Source organism: Castor canadensis, chromosome 4, assembly GCF_047511655.1.
Source record: "Castor canadensis chromosome 4, mCasCan1.hap1v2, whole genome shotgun sequence".
NCBI classification, from domain to species: domain Eukaryota; kingdom Metazoa; phylum Chordata; class Mammalia; order Rodentia; family Castoridae; genus Castor; species Castor canadensis.
In genome coordinates, this window is record NC_133389.1 from 116,367,282 (window position 1) to 116,384,791 (window position 17,510).

The 17,510-nt window shown below is 36.1% G+C and overlaps 1 protein-coding gene across 2 annotated transcripts in view; it reads right to left on the reverse strand.

Annotated features, from left to right (window-relative positions):
* Nucleotides 1-1,010: 1,010 nt before the first annotated feature.
* The window catches only part of Fap (fibroblast activation protein alpha), a 62,598-nt gene continuing 46,098 nt past the window's right edge, over nt 1,011-17,510 (reverse strand). For both annotated transcript variants that reach the window (XM_074070959.1, XM_074070960.1), the window contains exons 19-26: nt 17,311-17,380; nt 16,345-16,539; nt 11,345-11,399; nt 4,830-4,929; nt 3,689-3,753; nt 3,114-3,186; nt 2,770-2,843; nt 1,011-1,392 (exon numbers count right to left, since the gene is read on the reverse strand). In XM_074070959.1, coding sequence (XP_073927060.1) covers nt 1,291-1,392; nt 2,770-2,843; nt 3,114-3,186; nt 3,689-3,753; nt 4,830-4,929; nt 11,345-11,399; nt 16,345-16,539; nt 17,311-17,380 — 734 coding nt within the window. In that variant the 3' untranslated portion in view covers nt 1,011-1,290. The remainder of the gene's footprint in view (nt 1,393-2,769; nt 2,844-3,113; nt 3,187-3,688; nt 3,754-4,829; nt 4,930-11,344; nt 11,400-16,344; nt 16,540-17,310; nt 17,381-17,510) is intronic.

Below are 17,510 nucleotides of genomic sequence, written 5' to 3' on the forward strand. Positions count from 1 at the left end.
CTAGGGATGAAGAGAAATTATCCAGGGGAGTCTAGGGCTTGGAAGCTTATCAAGGAAAATTCTGCTAGATGATAGCTTGGATACTTCCAGCATTCATTGAAGAGTCTCTTCTGGAGCCTGGTGATGATGGCTCACACCTATAATCCTCGTTATTCAGGAGGCAGAGATCAGGAGGATCACAGTTCAAAGCCAACTAGGGCAAAATGTTTACAAGACCCTATCTCAAAAAATCCCTTTACAAAAAAAGGACTGGTGGAGTGGCTCAAGGTATAGGCTCTGAATTCAAATCCCAGTTCTGCTAAAAAAAAAAAAAAAAGAAAGAAAAAGAAAAATCTCTTGGTGACCTGGTATGGCTCTTTTTAAATCCATGGCCATCACAGAAATGACAAGACACACATAATTTCTATTGGGCGATGGTGACAGTTACTGGCAGAGCATTGCTTTGAGGATTATACACATTACACCATTTTAAAAAGTGTAAATGAAATTAATAATGTAGAACTAATACCCTAGAAAAATCTCGTAGATATAAAATTTCCCCTTTAGCTCTTTTTGCCCATTTTATTTGTTAGTTCAGTTTAGTTCAGCCATGGCCTAGTAATCTGAAGGCAGATTTTATTACTAATTCTAAAAAGGGATATAAAAATAAGAACATTTCCAAATTTGAAGCATTTCTTAAAGGGAGCCTGGATTCAAAAGTCTAACTTTATCCTTATCCAATGCTTTTGGCAATGCTGAACAAATTTTCTGGGAGAAATTTAATAAACATTTCTTGGAGGGACAGCAGAGAGTGCAAACATCTCAGACTTGATCTATTTCATTTTCAGAACTACACTTTTCTCTATTCTGAGGTATTTGGGCATTTGGAGTTCTCATTACAAAAATTCCACACTGCTTCTAGCTTTTTGCCTCCATGACCACCACTATATCATTCATGTACATGTCCTGCATAAGCACTTCTTTCTGTGATAGAACTCGGAACCCAAAATCAATGAACACAGACAAAATAATAGCTCTTGAACTTTTAACTTTATTTTTCTCCCCTCATATGAACAGGTGATAAAACACCACTTATGGTCAAAGTCAAAACAAATTGTATGGCTTCTTCTTCTCTTCTTTCACAGAATACCAGAAAATGTAAACAACAGTAAGCTTGAAACTTCTGGTCCCTCCTAAATTTTTAAGTCATTAGAACAATATTCATTTGTTTGTTTATGCCAGTATTTTACAACATACAAGTAAAACTAACAAATGATCCAAGGCATCCACATGAAGTCATCTGCATTGATTTTAGTCTGATGAAGAAAAACATTGCTTTAGAAAGTGGGTCATGTGGGTGTATAAGTGGTTCGTGGACAGACCGGACATGCCATGGTTCTGGTCAGAGTACCACTGAAATACAAAGGAAAGAAGCCTGATTTGTTTCTGCATCCACAAAACGCATCTAGTTTTGACTTTCTTTGCGTTTTCAAGACCTAACAATTTTTCTAGGATAATTGGAAGATTCAACCAAAAAAGATATGAATAAGTAAAATAGTTCACATGTAAACAATTAGAGCAAGAAGATGCAAAGAACTTTTATTAACCTCCACTACTCTTTTATAATCTTTAAACATGTTTTAGATCTTGGAAGCTGAGCCTTCACAGTGGCCAGCCTCCTGAGGGACCAGGAGGAGGAAGCAAGAGTTCCAGATATAGTATATTATTAGGTCGGCACTTTGCTTCTCTGGAGCTTGGTTTCTTCATTTGCAAAACAAAGGAATTGATTTTGATTTTCCCTAAAACTGCTTGTAGCTCAAAAATTCCACAAGACTTTTAGCCTGTGAACCTAATTCTTCCTTGTTGCAGAAAATTCTGCAACAATATAATGTGTCACATATAACCATAAATACCTTTTTTATGAGTTAAAAACTGCATTATAAATAAAAGGAGGGAGGATGATAATGTAATATTGCTGGAGATATGCCAGTAAGATTATTTTCACTGAATAAAGGTGGTCATTCTGACATGAATTTCCTTTGTGGAGGCACAGTTTAAAAAAAAAGTGAGAAAAATATCATCTCACTCTTTGTAAATTATGTAAAAGAAACATACTTCCAAAAAATGAAGGCATTTCCTTTCTAGGTTCTTGTTCAATATAACCAACTGAGGGAGAACTTACATGAGTGAAGTGGGACTACAAAGAATTGCCTCCCTTGCTTATTTTCTTCTTCGATTCCATTTCCTATACTTCATGCATCCTGGATTTTACATTCAGCCTATTCACTCAGTAAAAACCTGAGCTCTGTCAAGAGCCAGGCATGTGCTAGGTGTTAAGCACACAGGGATGAGTAGATTCTCTAACCCTGAATGGAACTGCATGGTTTTCAGGAAGCCTTTGAGGTTCTGATATCATGCTGCAATTGCTTCTTATTAAATAAACAGAATCTTCTAGCTGCTTTTGGAGTAGGAGGTTTTGTAGGGATTCTAAGCACGTAGCTCCACTTATGTACATAGGATTGCAGAGATATTAAATACTTGAACTAGAAGATTATTTAATCTTGTGACCTCCCTTATTTTATAAGTAAGACTCAAGTGGGAATCTCAGAGGTGATCTGGTTTGCCTAGAGTCCTTCGTGGAGTTCAAGACAGATCCAAAATCCATATGCTAATGTCTGTTTATTCTATTCTTGCAGTTTCTTTGTTGGCTTTTACTTAAAAAAAAATGACTCCTTTCTTTTAGGTTGGAGGGTCTAAGGCCATGAACACAAGTAAAACAAAATCATATACCATTGCCTGGAAATCCACTTGTGCATTAACGAGAGCTTTAGCAATCTGTGCTGAGTTTTGAAAGTGCACATTATCTGCAACAAAGAGAGAGAAAGAGAGGGAGTTAAAGTGCTGTTAAATCCCAGAAAGCACAGAGTGACAATGTACTGCCTGGAAATGAACACCGACAATTATCTAGTCATGCATTTGACATTGTCAGCAGTGAGTAATCGCACGCAGATATGGAAATGTCCCTGACTCCTAGGTACTGACCCTGAGCACAGCATAGGAGGATGCTTAGTGTTCTTAAACAAAGTGATGCTGGCTCAGTATTTTTATGTGTAAGAGTCTTGCTTAAACCTCACCATCTGCTGTTCCGTGGATGAGAAGATAGTCTACATTTCTGAAATATTCTGCTCTTGCCATCACAGTTGAATTCTGGAAAAGAGGAAAAATTAACATTTTAGTTGCTGCAAGTTCTAATAGAAAACTAGCTAAATCATTGTGCAATGGACTTAGCACCAATACTGAAATTATGTATTGCTTTGGTTGATAAATATTTAAGAGTCAGAGCAACACATTTTCATCATCATTTGCATTACTTCCATCTGATTCTTAGTTTGAAAAACTGAAAGTTTATGTGTCATATGTTACATATGAGTGAGACCTTAGGCATAAATGATGCCCGCTCAAGCTGTGTAGGGGTTGGGGGTGGGGAGGAGGATTGGGAAAAGGGAGGTTAGGGAAAGGAGGATGGGAAAAGAAGAATAGAATCCAAAAGGAGTAAAATCCTTTATAGTGATGAGCTTTGCAGTTAACAAAAGATCATCCTTTTGCCTGGGGACCTATAATTGAAATTATAAACTCAGAATTACTGCTTTAAAATTATTGAACACATTTGAAATAAATTAATGACCTAAATAAAATGAAAAATGCTTACTTTATAGTGCTCAAGGTTATCATCCTTTGTTGGAAGACCCATGAATCTCTCTGTGTAGATAGATGCTATAAAACATATAAGAATATGTTTTTCCTTTGATACATGTCATTTTATTATCCAAAAGACCTCCCATTTTAATATCTACTCCTCAGTTTTCCCATGTGTAGATCATGAGGTAAACTCTTGCTTTACTTTACATAATGGATGGCCTCAATGAAGGGGTATCATCTCTGTAATTTACCTCAGTGAGGCAAGACAAATAAGGTAGAGGAGATTATATTAACACAAGCATCTAAACTTTTTGGGCTGCTCTTAAGCTTTTCTACTTCTACCCTCTTAGGGGAAAATTTTGAGGTAGGAATGACCTCAGCATATTTTAAAAGAAATTACAAAGGTAGCCATCTCTACTACTTTTACTGGTGTCTTATTTCATCTTGGATGAAAATATGTTCCCTAGATCTATTCCCCTCAACACCATAGATACCTACACACACACACACACACACACACACACACACACACACACACACACTTATCTCTTTTCCCCAAGTAAAGGCTCCCCATAAGTCACAACTGTCTCACTTTTACTCCAATACAGGAAAGAGGAGCTGATGAAAGCTAAGTTTTGTACAATTATCAGAGTTATTTTTTAAAAATCATTCTGCATTTATGTTAATCATAAAAACAGACATGTGCAAGAAGAGGTACTCCCAAACATATTTTTCATTTCTCTGATTCTGGAGGTGTGGCTGTTGCAAACTTCAATGTGAAGGAAGATTGCTAGGTCCCTGGCCTGAATTTGCATACAGTGTGCTTAAAAGTCAGTTTTACCACCACCATGTGCCTGTCTTCAAAATCACAGCATTAGCTCAGATTTAAAAGATATGCTTCGGTAGGGGCTCAAGAGAGAAAATAAGATATACTGGATTTCTGAAGAGTCTTTTCCCACTCTTAAGATTTCTTTGATTGTCACAACATGATTATAATGAATCATATGAACAACCTCATTTATAGATTATATTTTTTTCCCAGTGATGCAGGGGTGAATTTTACTGCATAATTTGTTTTCCTAGCAACCTCAAATATAGAGTAATTATGTGTTAAATGTTTTCACGGCAACATTTATGAAATGTTTCCATACCGTAATATTCCCAGCTGGAGACTGGAGCCACTGCTATTCCACATTTGAAAAGACCAGTCCCAGACGCAAGGGCGAGTGATGAAACATAACCTCCATAGGACTGTAGAGACATTGGTATGAGTCAGACCCACATCTACCTGAAGAAGCTTCTTCATATTTGCATAGCAACTGTACTCATGCATGACCAGGATTAAAGAGAGGTGGGGGATAGGGGGATATGCAGAAGGGTAGATTAAATGTCTATCTTGCACCCCAGCAGCAAGCTCTACAAGTGATTTTCATTCTTAATAAATCCAAAATAATTTGTGGGCTAATCAGGATAGACACTCCTAAAATGGGGTAGAATCAATTTAAAATATAGATGGAACTACATTTTTTTCTGCAAAAAATTTTCCTTTTTCCATCTATCTTTTTTGTTAGAACAAAAACAGGATTCTACTTGAAAGAGTTGCATGATAAATATGAACAGTCTCCAAAATGTAAATGCAAAATACTTTTCAAAGTTTGTAAAATGTACTGTGAGGCAGTACTTGTATCTGTGTTTACTTATTGTCAGAACACAAAAAGAAGGACATAAGAATCTTCTGGAGAGTTTAAGACATGAATGGAGTTTGTGTGTTAACATATTCTGTTCTTGTCATAGCAGCTCAAAGATGGAAAAGAAAAAACCTCTTATTTCTTCCCGCAAATGTAACGGAAAAGAAAAGAATTACAAATGGAGATAAAGAGTACAGAGTCAGGACTAGGTTTGGCTCTCAAAGAATTCTTTCCCAAGGTGATATGTAGGTGATTCAGAAATGGAACTCTGATAATAGACTTCTCACATCACTTGGGTATTTGCACTTTTTCCTAACTATGAAGAAATTAGTAGGACACCACAATGAGGCTGCATGTCCTCCTGGAACGCAAATGTTGTCTGTACAGATGTGCTGGGTGAGAGGTGCTTCTCATGGAAGCCTAGACTAAGCCATCTTCTGGAACATGGACCAAAACCAACATGCATAGTAGTGTAGTGGATTAGGAAGTAATTCTCAGCATTTATTGTTGCCCTGTACGGGGACATCGGTAAACACCAAAAGAGAACAGTGACTCTTGCACTAGACACGTCTTGTTCTTAGGACCTTATTATTACACACTTTTGAGATTCACCTACCTCAGGTCACAACAGAGCTTATCACTCCTTCCAATAGAAAAGTCAGCCTCTAGAGAAGGAGAACAAGTGGAAAAGAGAGAGGGAAGAAGAGAGAGAGAAAGCGATGGCAGATCAGTGGCAGGGGTCTATTTTTCTATTCTTAATCCATGAAACACAGTGAGTGGGAGAATAAGCTATGCAATCTTGTTGAATTCAACAGTTAAATGAAGAATCCTCTAACAAGTTTACAGTTTTATGTTTCCAGCTCCGGGGAATTTTATTGAGGGCCGTTGGCTGCAAAACACAGAATAAAAGAGGCCGCTCCAATTATACCATGGCCTCCTTTTATTATACTTGGAGAAGAACTAAACCATGTTTTAATAGGGGAATATATTTTAAAAACAGAAAGAACATTTGGGTTTGAAAAATCATTTTGGTAAGTGAAAATGCTCTATCTGATTCAAACTTTCACTTATAAAAATAATTTGCTTTGATTAGTAGGTTAGCAAGAACTATTCTGAAGATGGAAGGGATTTCCTTCTTCTTTAATTTTAAGTCCAAATGAGAGCAGAGTAAACCTACAATCTCTAGAAAAATTATTATTTTTTGTGGCTTTATTAGAAGAGTATTTACCAAGATAAAAATGCTAGGCCCTCCTTCTTCTTTCCTACACCTCAGAGCAAGAAATAGCATGAAGTGAGATTTGACATAGAAACATTTCTGTTCAAAATCCTAGGGATTATTAATATGTGTTAACTCAGAGATTATGTGATAGTGCTGTATTTATATTTTTTCTGTTTTCAGAATAAATACAATTTTTCTCTGGAGATTTTTAAGAGCAAAAGTCACTGCAATCCACAACACAACAAAAGAAGGTTATGCTTTAAATTCTTAGGCAGCTTGGAAAGCTATTCCTACTGTAGAAATGAAGAGGGGGAGAAAAACCCGCATTGACTTTTTTCTCTCCCCCATGAGTGGGGATCCAGGCAGAGTGGGTGGCTGCAGTAAGTAAAGAACCCACAGAGCAGATTGGCCATGAGAATTCTAGAATTGTGTCCTTTGCACTTAGATGCCTTGCCATTTTGTTTAAATGAAGGATGTCTTTAAAAACATTCTTAGAATGGCACAGAATTTTAGAAGAGGTCTGATGGAATACGCTAATTTGAGCCACAATGCACGCTAGACATTTTACCTATAAGCAGTAATAATAACTAGCTAACAGTTGTCTGGTCAAGTCATTGCAGTGGTCTTTGCCATCCTACACACTGTTTCCATTCTCTTCCCTCTGACTTTCATCCCCTTTTTCCCCCTTGCTCATTGGCTCAGCTGTTCTTTGAACTCTCCAAGCGTGATTTAGCCTTAGGACGTTTGCAAATGTCATGACCTTCTGCCTAGAATGTTCTTTCCCCAGAAAGAAGCATGCCTCACTTCCTCTCCTCTTCAAGTCTTAACTCAAATGTCACCTGAAAAGAGCCTTCTCTGACCTTCTAATTTAAAATTATACCAACCATTCACCACCCTCTTTTCTTTCCTGTTTTGCATTTCTCCATAGAGCTTATCATTGCTCAACATCCTGTATTTTGCTTAATTGTCTTGCTTATTGTCTTTTTTCCCCAACTATTCTGAACTCTTTAAGAGTACAGATTTTTTTCTGTCTTGCTAATGAATACATCCCCACCACTGAGGATATGGCCTGACACATAGTAGGAATAGAATAAATATTGTTTAATACATGACTTTGCTATTTACTCCTCATATAATCTTCATAGTGACTTGGTGAATAAATTATTGATGTATTTTACAGTGAGGAAACTGAGGTTCAGAGTGAACTTACAGTGACGATGGAGTCAGTAAGCAACAGAGCTGTGACTCAAACCCAGGACATGTGCCTCAGCAACCCATGCTATTTCTTCTGTACCCCTACACTAGGGGCATAGAGGCACTAGGGCAACTTCTTTTGGGAGAAATAATACAGTCAACTATTGCCTCATTAGAAGTGCATTTGTCCTACTTTTACATCGCTGATCACACATAGCAATTCAAATTGCTTATAATTAGTCACTGCAAGGAAAGGAACTAAGATTAAATAATGAACTAATGCTTATTCAACACCACCTGGCTAGGTCTTTATTAACAAAGCAAAGCCCATAAACGAAGCTGTTATTCCAATGGTTTAGGCAAAACCATTTGTCAGAATAATTGCTTCAAGTTTTCATTGTATACAGGGTTTTAACACTATTGATGTTTTGGGCTATATAATTCTTTGTTATCAAGTTGTACAAGCACTGTGGAATATTTAATGGCTTCTGTCTTCTACATGCCAAAAGCTCTTTTCCAGTGTGAAAACCAAAATGTCTATGACATTGCCAAATGTCCCAAAGGCAAAATCATCCTGGTTAGGAACCACTGTAATAAACATACTTCTTAGGCACCTAGCAAATATTTAGTAACCTGCTTAAACCAACAGGGCTTTTGGTTTAGGTGAACCAGAAAGATGAAAAGCAAATTAAAAATGGTTTGTAGGATTAAACTCAGTTTAAACAACATGACAGATACTTCACATTGTTATATGATGTGCTTAACACATGCGCATGTGAGGCCAAAGCATGTACGATAACTAATAAGTAACTGGAATAGTTTAATTAGGTGCTACTAAATCCATGGTCCATGAAGCAAAAGCATCATCATTAACTGGAACCTTGTTAAAAATGCAAACTATTGAGTACTACCCTGGTGTACTACACATCAGAATTTCTAGTGGTAAGGCTCTAGAAGCTGTCTTTACAAACTCTTTAGTTGATGTGGATACATCTCAAGTTTGTGACATGCTTGTCTAAATGCCATATGATGGGATTCAAACTAAACAGTGTCGATGGAGGTGATGAGAGCTTATTTATATGTTTGAAGGTAGAACTTAAAGAGCTTATTAACAGAATGTTGGAGTTAGGGAGAGGGAGAGTGAAAATTCATTCTGAGTTTTCTAATTTAGATGACTGGGTGTGTGGGGAGGCCCTTAATGATGAAAAAACTTATTTTAAAGTACACTGTAAGAAGTTTAGTTTGTAGTAAATGAAACCGGAAGCCCATGTAAAACATTTGGGAGACATGACCAGTTTGCTTTTCAAATATGGAGCTCAGAAGGAAGGTGAATGCCAGCAGCAGTCCCCGTTGCCTTTGAAACTCTAGGGTCTCCCAAGACAATGAAGAGTAGTGCTGGGTCAAAGCCAGACCCAGAAACACGTTAACATTAAAAAAAATAATAATAATGAAGTGTGATGTTCATAGACTCAGAAGAATGAAAAGAGAAAGGTGCCACAGAGCCATTTAAAGCCCACTCTGCTTTATGGGACCTAAAAGGCTTATGTTCTCTGGTCATCTCATGACTCTTCTGACTTTTGAAGTTTTACATGCTTCTCACTCAGACATGCCTTACTCTTTGCTCCTCAGGAACTATACAACGTGGTCAGTCTTCACTCTGCCTAGAATGCCCAATTATTAAGATATCTTTGTCCACCTCTAGTGCTGACTCATTTTTGAATTCTCCTTTAGCTCTCAGAGCCACTATTAACCACTCTTCTTCCCATTTTTCTTCATAGCAAGTTACATCTTGTTTGACACCAAGAATATTGATGGGCCATTGCTTTTCTGCTGTCTGGTTTCCCCTATGAGAGGGTCAAGCTATCCATGAGATACCATCCTTTCATCCCTTTAATAACCTAGCACAAGACCTACTTGCGATCCAATGAAAATTTACAAGGAAAAAAGAAGGAATGAACCATGGATCAGACAGATGGATCAATAAATACGGACTGGTAATAAAAGCCAAAGAATTCATAAAACAGAATAGAAAAGTATTAATGTCCTTTTCCAAATCAGTGGATTTGGAGTCTGCTTATTTGGGGTCTGCTGGGGTATTACATCAATTGGCAGTCCACTTATTAATTTTCTCTCTCAAACATGCGCTCAGAGTCTGCTTCATGATCACTGCCATGTTGGAAAGTAAGCAATGAAGGGAGTCTAGTATGCTATTTCTTTTGGTGGTGGCATTTTCACAATTAGATGTGGTGAAAACCTCTTATTGAAGAATTCCAGGCTGATAAGGATGTACTTTCATGTGATGAGTGGGTTCGTTAAATCATCCCACATAGATGATTCTCCACCAAACTAATACCCAAGATGTTCTATAAATGAAATAAAAAGTTCTACTTTATAGTTATTTCAAAGCCTGCAGTAAAGCTCCATGAGAAATGTTAATGATTGTATATGTGTTCATCTTAACATGAGAATCCCTTCAAAGATTTACTTTACAAAATTTCATAAAGATGGATGATAGAAAAGGTCTCATATGAAATATTCCACTATAAAATATTTTATTTATCTTTGCCCATTTAAATTCCATTCTGTTTAGATAGTTAACATTTGATAGTTTTAAGAAGGACCAAATGGCTTGGAATAACAACTTTCTCCAAATTCGTAACAGCCCTTCATCTGGTCACCACTGAGCTGAGAGTTGAGCCGAATCTTGCAGATTCCCTTCAATATTGGGTTTCATTCCCTCCATCTTGTACAGGCCGCTCTCAGAGAAAACAGCCAAGAAAAACAACCCAAGTACAACCGGCTGCAAATTGACTTGCAAATGTACAAATTCAGACCAAGAAGTAAAGTAAGAAATTTTCTTTGAAGGGTAATTATCATAATTTATAATGGGCAAACCTAAACTCTTTCCAGTATTTCTCTAAACCTTCCAGTGACTTCATTGTCCCTGAGTGATAAGTTTTGCCACTTCCTTTTATGCATATCTTCAATAGCTACAGAAGTCTTCAAACTTGAGAAACTATCCCCATGACCAATATCTAGGAAAATAATACTTCTCTCCAGTTAGCACAATTAATGTTAGGTATAGTAAAAGAATCTAGTTGCCAAAAAACAAGAAAGAAATTTAACAACCTGAATGTGATTGTACCAGGCTATGTACTAAGAAATTTATATTCTAAAATTTCCTACAATTTCCAAGTTTAGGTCAGCTTTTCATAAAAATGAAATACAAAGTAGAAGATTACATATTTAAGTCTAAAATAACAAAGGAAATCAAATTTCTGATGAATATAGTTCACTTCAATATGCTATAATTACCCAAATTAAGTAAAAATGTGTCAATTATAAGTTAATTTGGTGTATGAGGAAGAAACAGAATGATTGGAAAAAAGGAACAAATACTTAAAACCACCACTTTGAAGTCCATATCATCCAAACTGACTGTTTCCGTGACAAATTAAATTATGTTACAACATTAACATTTCATGAGAAACCTTATAAGCGAACACTTCAGAAAATGATGATTGCTGAACTGAATAACAGGCATAAAACATATAAAACAACTCACCCAGCCCCATATGGCTATTCTTTTTTCATCAATGAAACCCATTTCTATGAATTTTCTAAAGTAAAAGAAACAAATTTTTAGAATTTTAAGTGTGTACACATGACATTTACTTCATTACACAGCATATTTAATCCAAAGATTTAATAGAAATGCTACATTTTCTTTGTTTAAACACATGCATAATAAGGCTGCATTTACAAATAATTAAAATATTATCATGTTTTCTGCAAAAGAGAAAAGGATCCTCTTAGACTTCATTGTACATTTATGAAGTAGTGATCTCAGCACTATAAAGTCTAGTATCCTAATCATATAGGTGAGTTACCTGAGACTCAGAGAGGTCACAAGACAGGCTTATAGAAACATAAATAACAGCTCCATTGACCTGGACCAAATTTTTAAATCGCTAGCTTTTGCAAGGAAGGTTTTTCTTTTGCTGCTCACTTAAATTTTATTGATTTCTTATCACCTTATTTATTTAATTGTTGATGACAACTACCACTTCATTTTAAGTCATATTTGAGAAAAATATCCATCTTTTTCTCATTTCATACTTAGGCATACCTCAATTTATCATAATGTGGATATGACATGTATCTTTTAAAATATGGAAATTATTCATTTTAGCTCTATCATGGAAGAGCTTCCATTTGAAAATCACTTTGAAACTAAACTTTTCCTTAGGACTAGGACCATCAGGAAAACAACCTTCAAAAAGTCATGGGAAACCTTCAAATTATTTCACGCTAATTTATACCATGATCCCCTTATGGCTGGTGTTCTAGAGCAAATGTGACTTGTGTGGGGGAGTGGATTGACAAAAACTCAAGAAAACCTCAGAGAAACAAAAGCAGTGTTAGGAATAAGTGGTGATAGAAGTGGGTGGGCTGCAACAGAAGCTACTGTATGCAACAAGTAATCAAAAAGAAGAGAGGAGACCAAAGTGGGACATGGTCTCAGAAAATGCTATGGTTTTTGTCCTCTTTGGTTTCTGCTAGTGCCCTTTCCCAACATTTCTTCTTTGGAAACAGAACTGACTATTTTCATTAGTTGAGTCATGGAGCTTTTTTTATTGTTGTTGTTGATGTTGTCTTGTGATACTGTGGCTTGAACCCAGGGCCTTGTGCGTGAAAGGCAAGTGCTGTACCACTGAGCTGTATGCCTAGTCCATGGAATATCTTAAAGGGATTTTACAGCACCCATTTTGCTCACTGCATTGATTCAACATGCACGTTTCTGATGCATAGAGAAGTTGGGCAAATGCCCGGGACAAACAGATGGGAAGAGGCCCCGTTAGTCACAGCTTACCCGACACTGATTCTGAAGGACACTGACGAGTGTACAGGGAAGAAGTATAGTAGCAAACGCAAAGTTGCTACCTGCCTGGGTGCTGCATGGGACAGCAAAGCAAATGCACAGCAAATTGTGGCCCTTCACCACTCCAGAAACTTCAAAAATCACATGAAAGAAGAGAAGGCTCACTTCCTTGTTAAAAAATAGTCTTGCTACTAGTGCTGGAAGATAGTTCTGAGCCATAAAAATCAGTCGTGATTTTATGATCCTCAGAAGGTAGCAATCATACTGCCTTGCATCTGGGGTAAAAGGCAAATAACAGGTGATACATGGGAACAGGAAATTCTTAACAGCTCCCTTCCTAGGTTTATTCTGAAAGGATGACATTTACAGGAAATGATAGTGCAATAGTTAACCTGGAAATAAAACATTAACACTTAATGTGGCAGGACTAGGTTAAAGGTTAGCTAGATAATCTGAGCATTTTGAGATCAACAAGGCACTATAAAATTCACCTCTAAATTCTGAAAAGCTTCTAGGAAGGTCATCAGAAATATTATTGATAATATGACTAAATCAATACAATCTTAGTAACAAATAAGTAGGATGTTCCCCTAATTTAGAGGCTGGATTGAACTTCCATTAAAATGGCTCAGACCAAGGTCAACTTGGAACTTCAGTGATCAATTAATATCCTATTTTAGAAATATTCTTAATAATACCACCTAAACAGTATGATAGGATTCTTCACCACTCTCAAATTATATAAAAATATAAAACTATGGGAATTTCAAAAATGTTAAATATACTCCAAATGAGTGAAGTTGACCCTATAATCGCTGAAATTTTATGACTCTCTTACATGTGCCATTTTCACAGAAGCCTGAAGAAAGCAGGTCCCAGTTTCAGTAATGTTTGTGACTTCAAAAGCATCTCCTTAGATGAATTCTCTCATACAAATTATGAGATTGTACTGAGTTTTGTTTCTTCCTTGCTGTGTTTAAATCTTTTTTTGTTTGACTTGACTAGTATTTACTGTTGTTTCCAAATACCTAATATGGTTTTCTTTTGGTGCATAGAAAAGTTAGCTATATAGTATTTTATGAAATTCGAAGGGGCTAGTTTCATTTCTTTGGGAGAGATTTGAAGAGTTATAAGGGAGGATTATAATCCCAATTCCCCAGGTCACATATTCATTGTTTGATTCCTAAAATACTTCTTTGCAGATATGTGGTTAAATCATTCTCAGGATTGTGATTATAACTCTATCTTTTTAGCTTTTGTTTTCTCAAGGTATTGTGTTCCAAAGCCCCCTTTATTCTTTTCCAAAATAGTATTTCAAGCCAGGCTGAAGCCAGCTCTGCTGTATGTGACCATGAATGAGCCACGCAGCTACCTTGTGTTCACTGAGGTATTTGTTAAAAGATCCACTTAACAGCAATGTTGTCCCCTCAGAGCGCAGATGGTCTATCCGCTTTTACCAGAGATTGTAAACTTCACAATTTCATACACACTACTACAATGGCCTGTATTAAATTTTGATATGCTGTTGTTGAAAGGCTGAGCAAATGAATGAACATATATTTGTCCTATTGCAGGAAAACTTTGTTCAGATTTCATCCTAAAAATGGCTCAGGAGAGGTGATCTGGTGCAACTTCAGTTTAGAAGCTAAAGTCAAATTGGTACTATTGTGACAACTGGTAAAAGGCAGAACTTGTGACTTTGTGTCCTGCATATTGAACGGCAGAAATAACAATTTTTATTAAGGTCTATGCAGGGGGTTCAGGCTTAAAATCTCCTCCATTGAAGGAAGAAATTAAGAAGTTGTTTCTTCCTCAGTTTGAGTGCTATGCTTGTGCTCATAAATCAATGCACAAGAATATGACATATTTTGTTGTTATTGGTGGGCTGTGTGACGATGATGAGATGATAGTAATGATTTTCTTAAGCAGTGTCAGAATAAACCACTATTTAGCCCTGTCAAATTTGGATGACAACTAACTGAATTACAAACAAGGTAAAATTTCTGTCTACAGTTTCGTGTACTTTTGGGATTACATTTCCTTAGTGTTTATTGCATGGTTTAAATGACCCAAGGGGTACACCCCCCCAAACCCTAAGGAATTAAGGCTAGAATGCCAAACATTGTATTAACATCCTTGTTAAGACACACCACAATATCTACATAAGAAGCTGTAGCTCAGTGGTAGATCATGTGCCTCTAGAACATGCAAGACCCTAGGACCAATAACAGCACTACCGACAGAAAGCAGAAAAAAACTTCATGTCTTGGTGTTGTTTTTTCCCTTCCTTTCTTTCTTTTTGAACTATCTCTTCATTGGACAAGATTCCTTCAAACAAATTAATAGTGAAAACTCTAAAAATCAGGATCAGTGAGAATTATGGAGCCTCCTAGAACTAAGGTATTATGATGGCTATAGATTTTGGTGTTTTCAAGCCAATTTATTAATTTGCCATATTTTATTGAAATAAGCCTGTTTTTAATTAAACATTTTGTGTGTACATGCATATGAGTATTCACAGAACTGAAGAGATATTAAATATTAGTTACAATTATATATTTCTATTTTAAAAATTAATTCTTTTTGCATCTAAATTCTTCTGCCTTGATTAGTGGGAAAAAAACACAGCAAAATGTTGTCTGGGCCTGTATCCTACTTGTTAAATAAAATCTGTTCTCTATATGTTACATTACGTTGCAATCAATAACTAATAATGACATTAAGATGATAAAAAATGTAGTAATAAATTTATAAGTTGCTCTTTACTGTGAGTATTTAACCTTTAGCTGTCACTCATGCAAAATCATACATGGCTGAAAGCACTGCTAGCTTGTAGCTTTTAGATTTATAAATTCCTATCTCTAATGTCACCTACTTACATTCTCTAATGTCACCTACTATATTAACAGAAACCCAACAACTAGAGAAATAGCCAGAAGAATTCTGCACAGTGTTTCCAATGTGGCAGTAATTTTGGTGACAATATTCTTTTTGTCTCTGGAAAAGATGACTGAACAATGAATTGTGGTTGAAAATTGAGAAGAAGAAATCAAAACTGACATCTCCTAAATGTTTTCATATGAAACTAGGCAAGCACTTTCACACTAGCCTAATTGACCTTGACAACTATTTTAACCACATGTTAATGCACAACCCCTAAAATGTGCAGTGCTGATAAAAAAATTGAACCATTTCTAAACCTAAAGAGGTAGAATTCACAATGCTTGAACAAATTCAGATATTTGGTTTGCCAAAAATTATCATTAAGTGACACACAAATTTTTTTGCCAAGTGTGAGCTGTGGTAATGAATTAAAGGATATTGGTAGGACTAACATCTTGAAAAGAGGGTACTTGTCACTTAGCAATATCAGACATTTTTTTACACATTTGTTAGCTCTCTTCTATGAGTAATTTTTCCCATATTTGGCAAAAATATCCTTTTAAGATTAATGATAATTTTTACCAAGATAGAAAAATAGGCACAAATGCACTAAGTCAATAAAAATGAAGAAATAAGGCTGGGGTATAACTTGGTGGTAGAGTACATGCCTGCCACATGCAAGGCCCTGTGTTACATCCATAGACCACAAAAAGAAAAGAAGAACAAAAAGAATGGAGACACACAGAAGTGATTGTATCATGTTTGCTGCCTGTGGTTAGTTTGAATGAAAAGGTGCTCACCTGACAGCTGTAATCTGATCCTCAACTTCATAAACGCCTAGCTTTCGATATACTGCATATAGGAGTTTGTCACCTTGGAAAGCTGTGCCTCGACCATCCACTAAGGCAATGACTACTCCTTCTTTACTTGCAAGGTAAGATGTCCAACTAATAGCAAATACAGACCTTACACTCTGGCTGCAGGGACCACCATACCTAAAGGAAAAAAAGAGAGAAAGAGTGTGTGAGAGAGAGAGAGAAAGAGAGAAATTCTGAATTCTTTATAAAATTCAGTTTCCCATACTGACACAGCACTCATTGGCTCTAGTAATTCCCAGTGCAATTATGTGATAAAAATTTCAATAACAATAGCATTAGAACTGGCTCAAACTCAAGAGGAGATCAGGCTTTTCCCAGAGGTTTGCTACATGGAAGTTGTTTTGGGACACAGCCTCTCCTATTCCCCAAAACGGATACATCTAGGGTTGGCATTTCAAGGAATATGTGTGGGTTTTTCGTCATTTCTGCCACCTGCCACTTGCTAAAAGCAGACATAAGATATACTAAAAAAAATGCATGGTGTTTTAAGCAAATTGTGTGTAGGTCAGCACTGATTTTGGGTGTGATTCCACTAAATGTATTCCATTCCTTTATTTCATTTCTAACTCAATTACATAAGATGTTAAGATGATTTACAATAATTTTTTGGCTGCAATTTCTCTATCTCAAAGGTATTCTGACATATTCGGCAATTTGCCATACAAAGGAAATTCAACATAGCAATGCAAGTCCATCTAAAATCTCAAAACTTCCTCAATCTATTTTAAATAGCCATATTTTATTTACTCTGATTAGTTGAGGAATATATAAAAACAGCATCAATAGGAACTGTTACCAAGGAGAATGGTTCATTCTATTTCATAAATGTGTATTTCATCCAACATATTTTCAGTAAATAGTTTTTACACCAAAGAAAATATTACATACACTTGAATTAGCAAGGGATACTTCTTTGATCTGTCAAATTGAGGAGGAAAAATCATCTTGTACCATAAACCTTTGAAAGGAAAAAGAAGAATAATCTTCATTCCACATGCATGACATTATTTATTTTCTTTTATAAAAATATACACCATAAAATCAATTTATAACTGGTTATTTGTTACAAATTAAGAACATAATTTAAA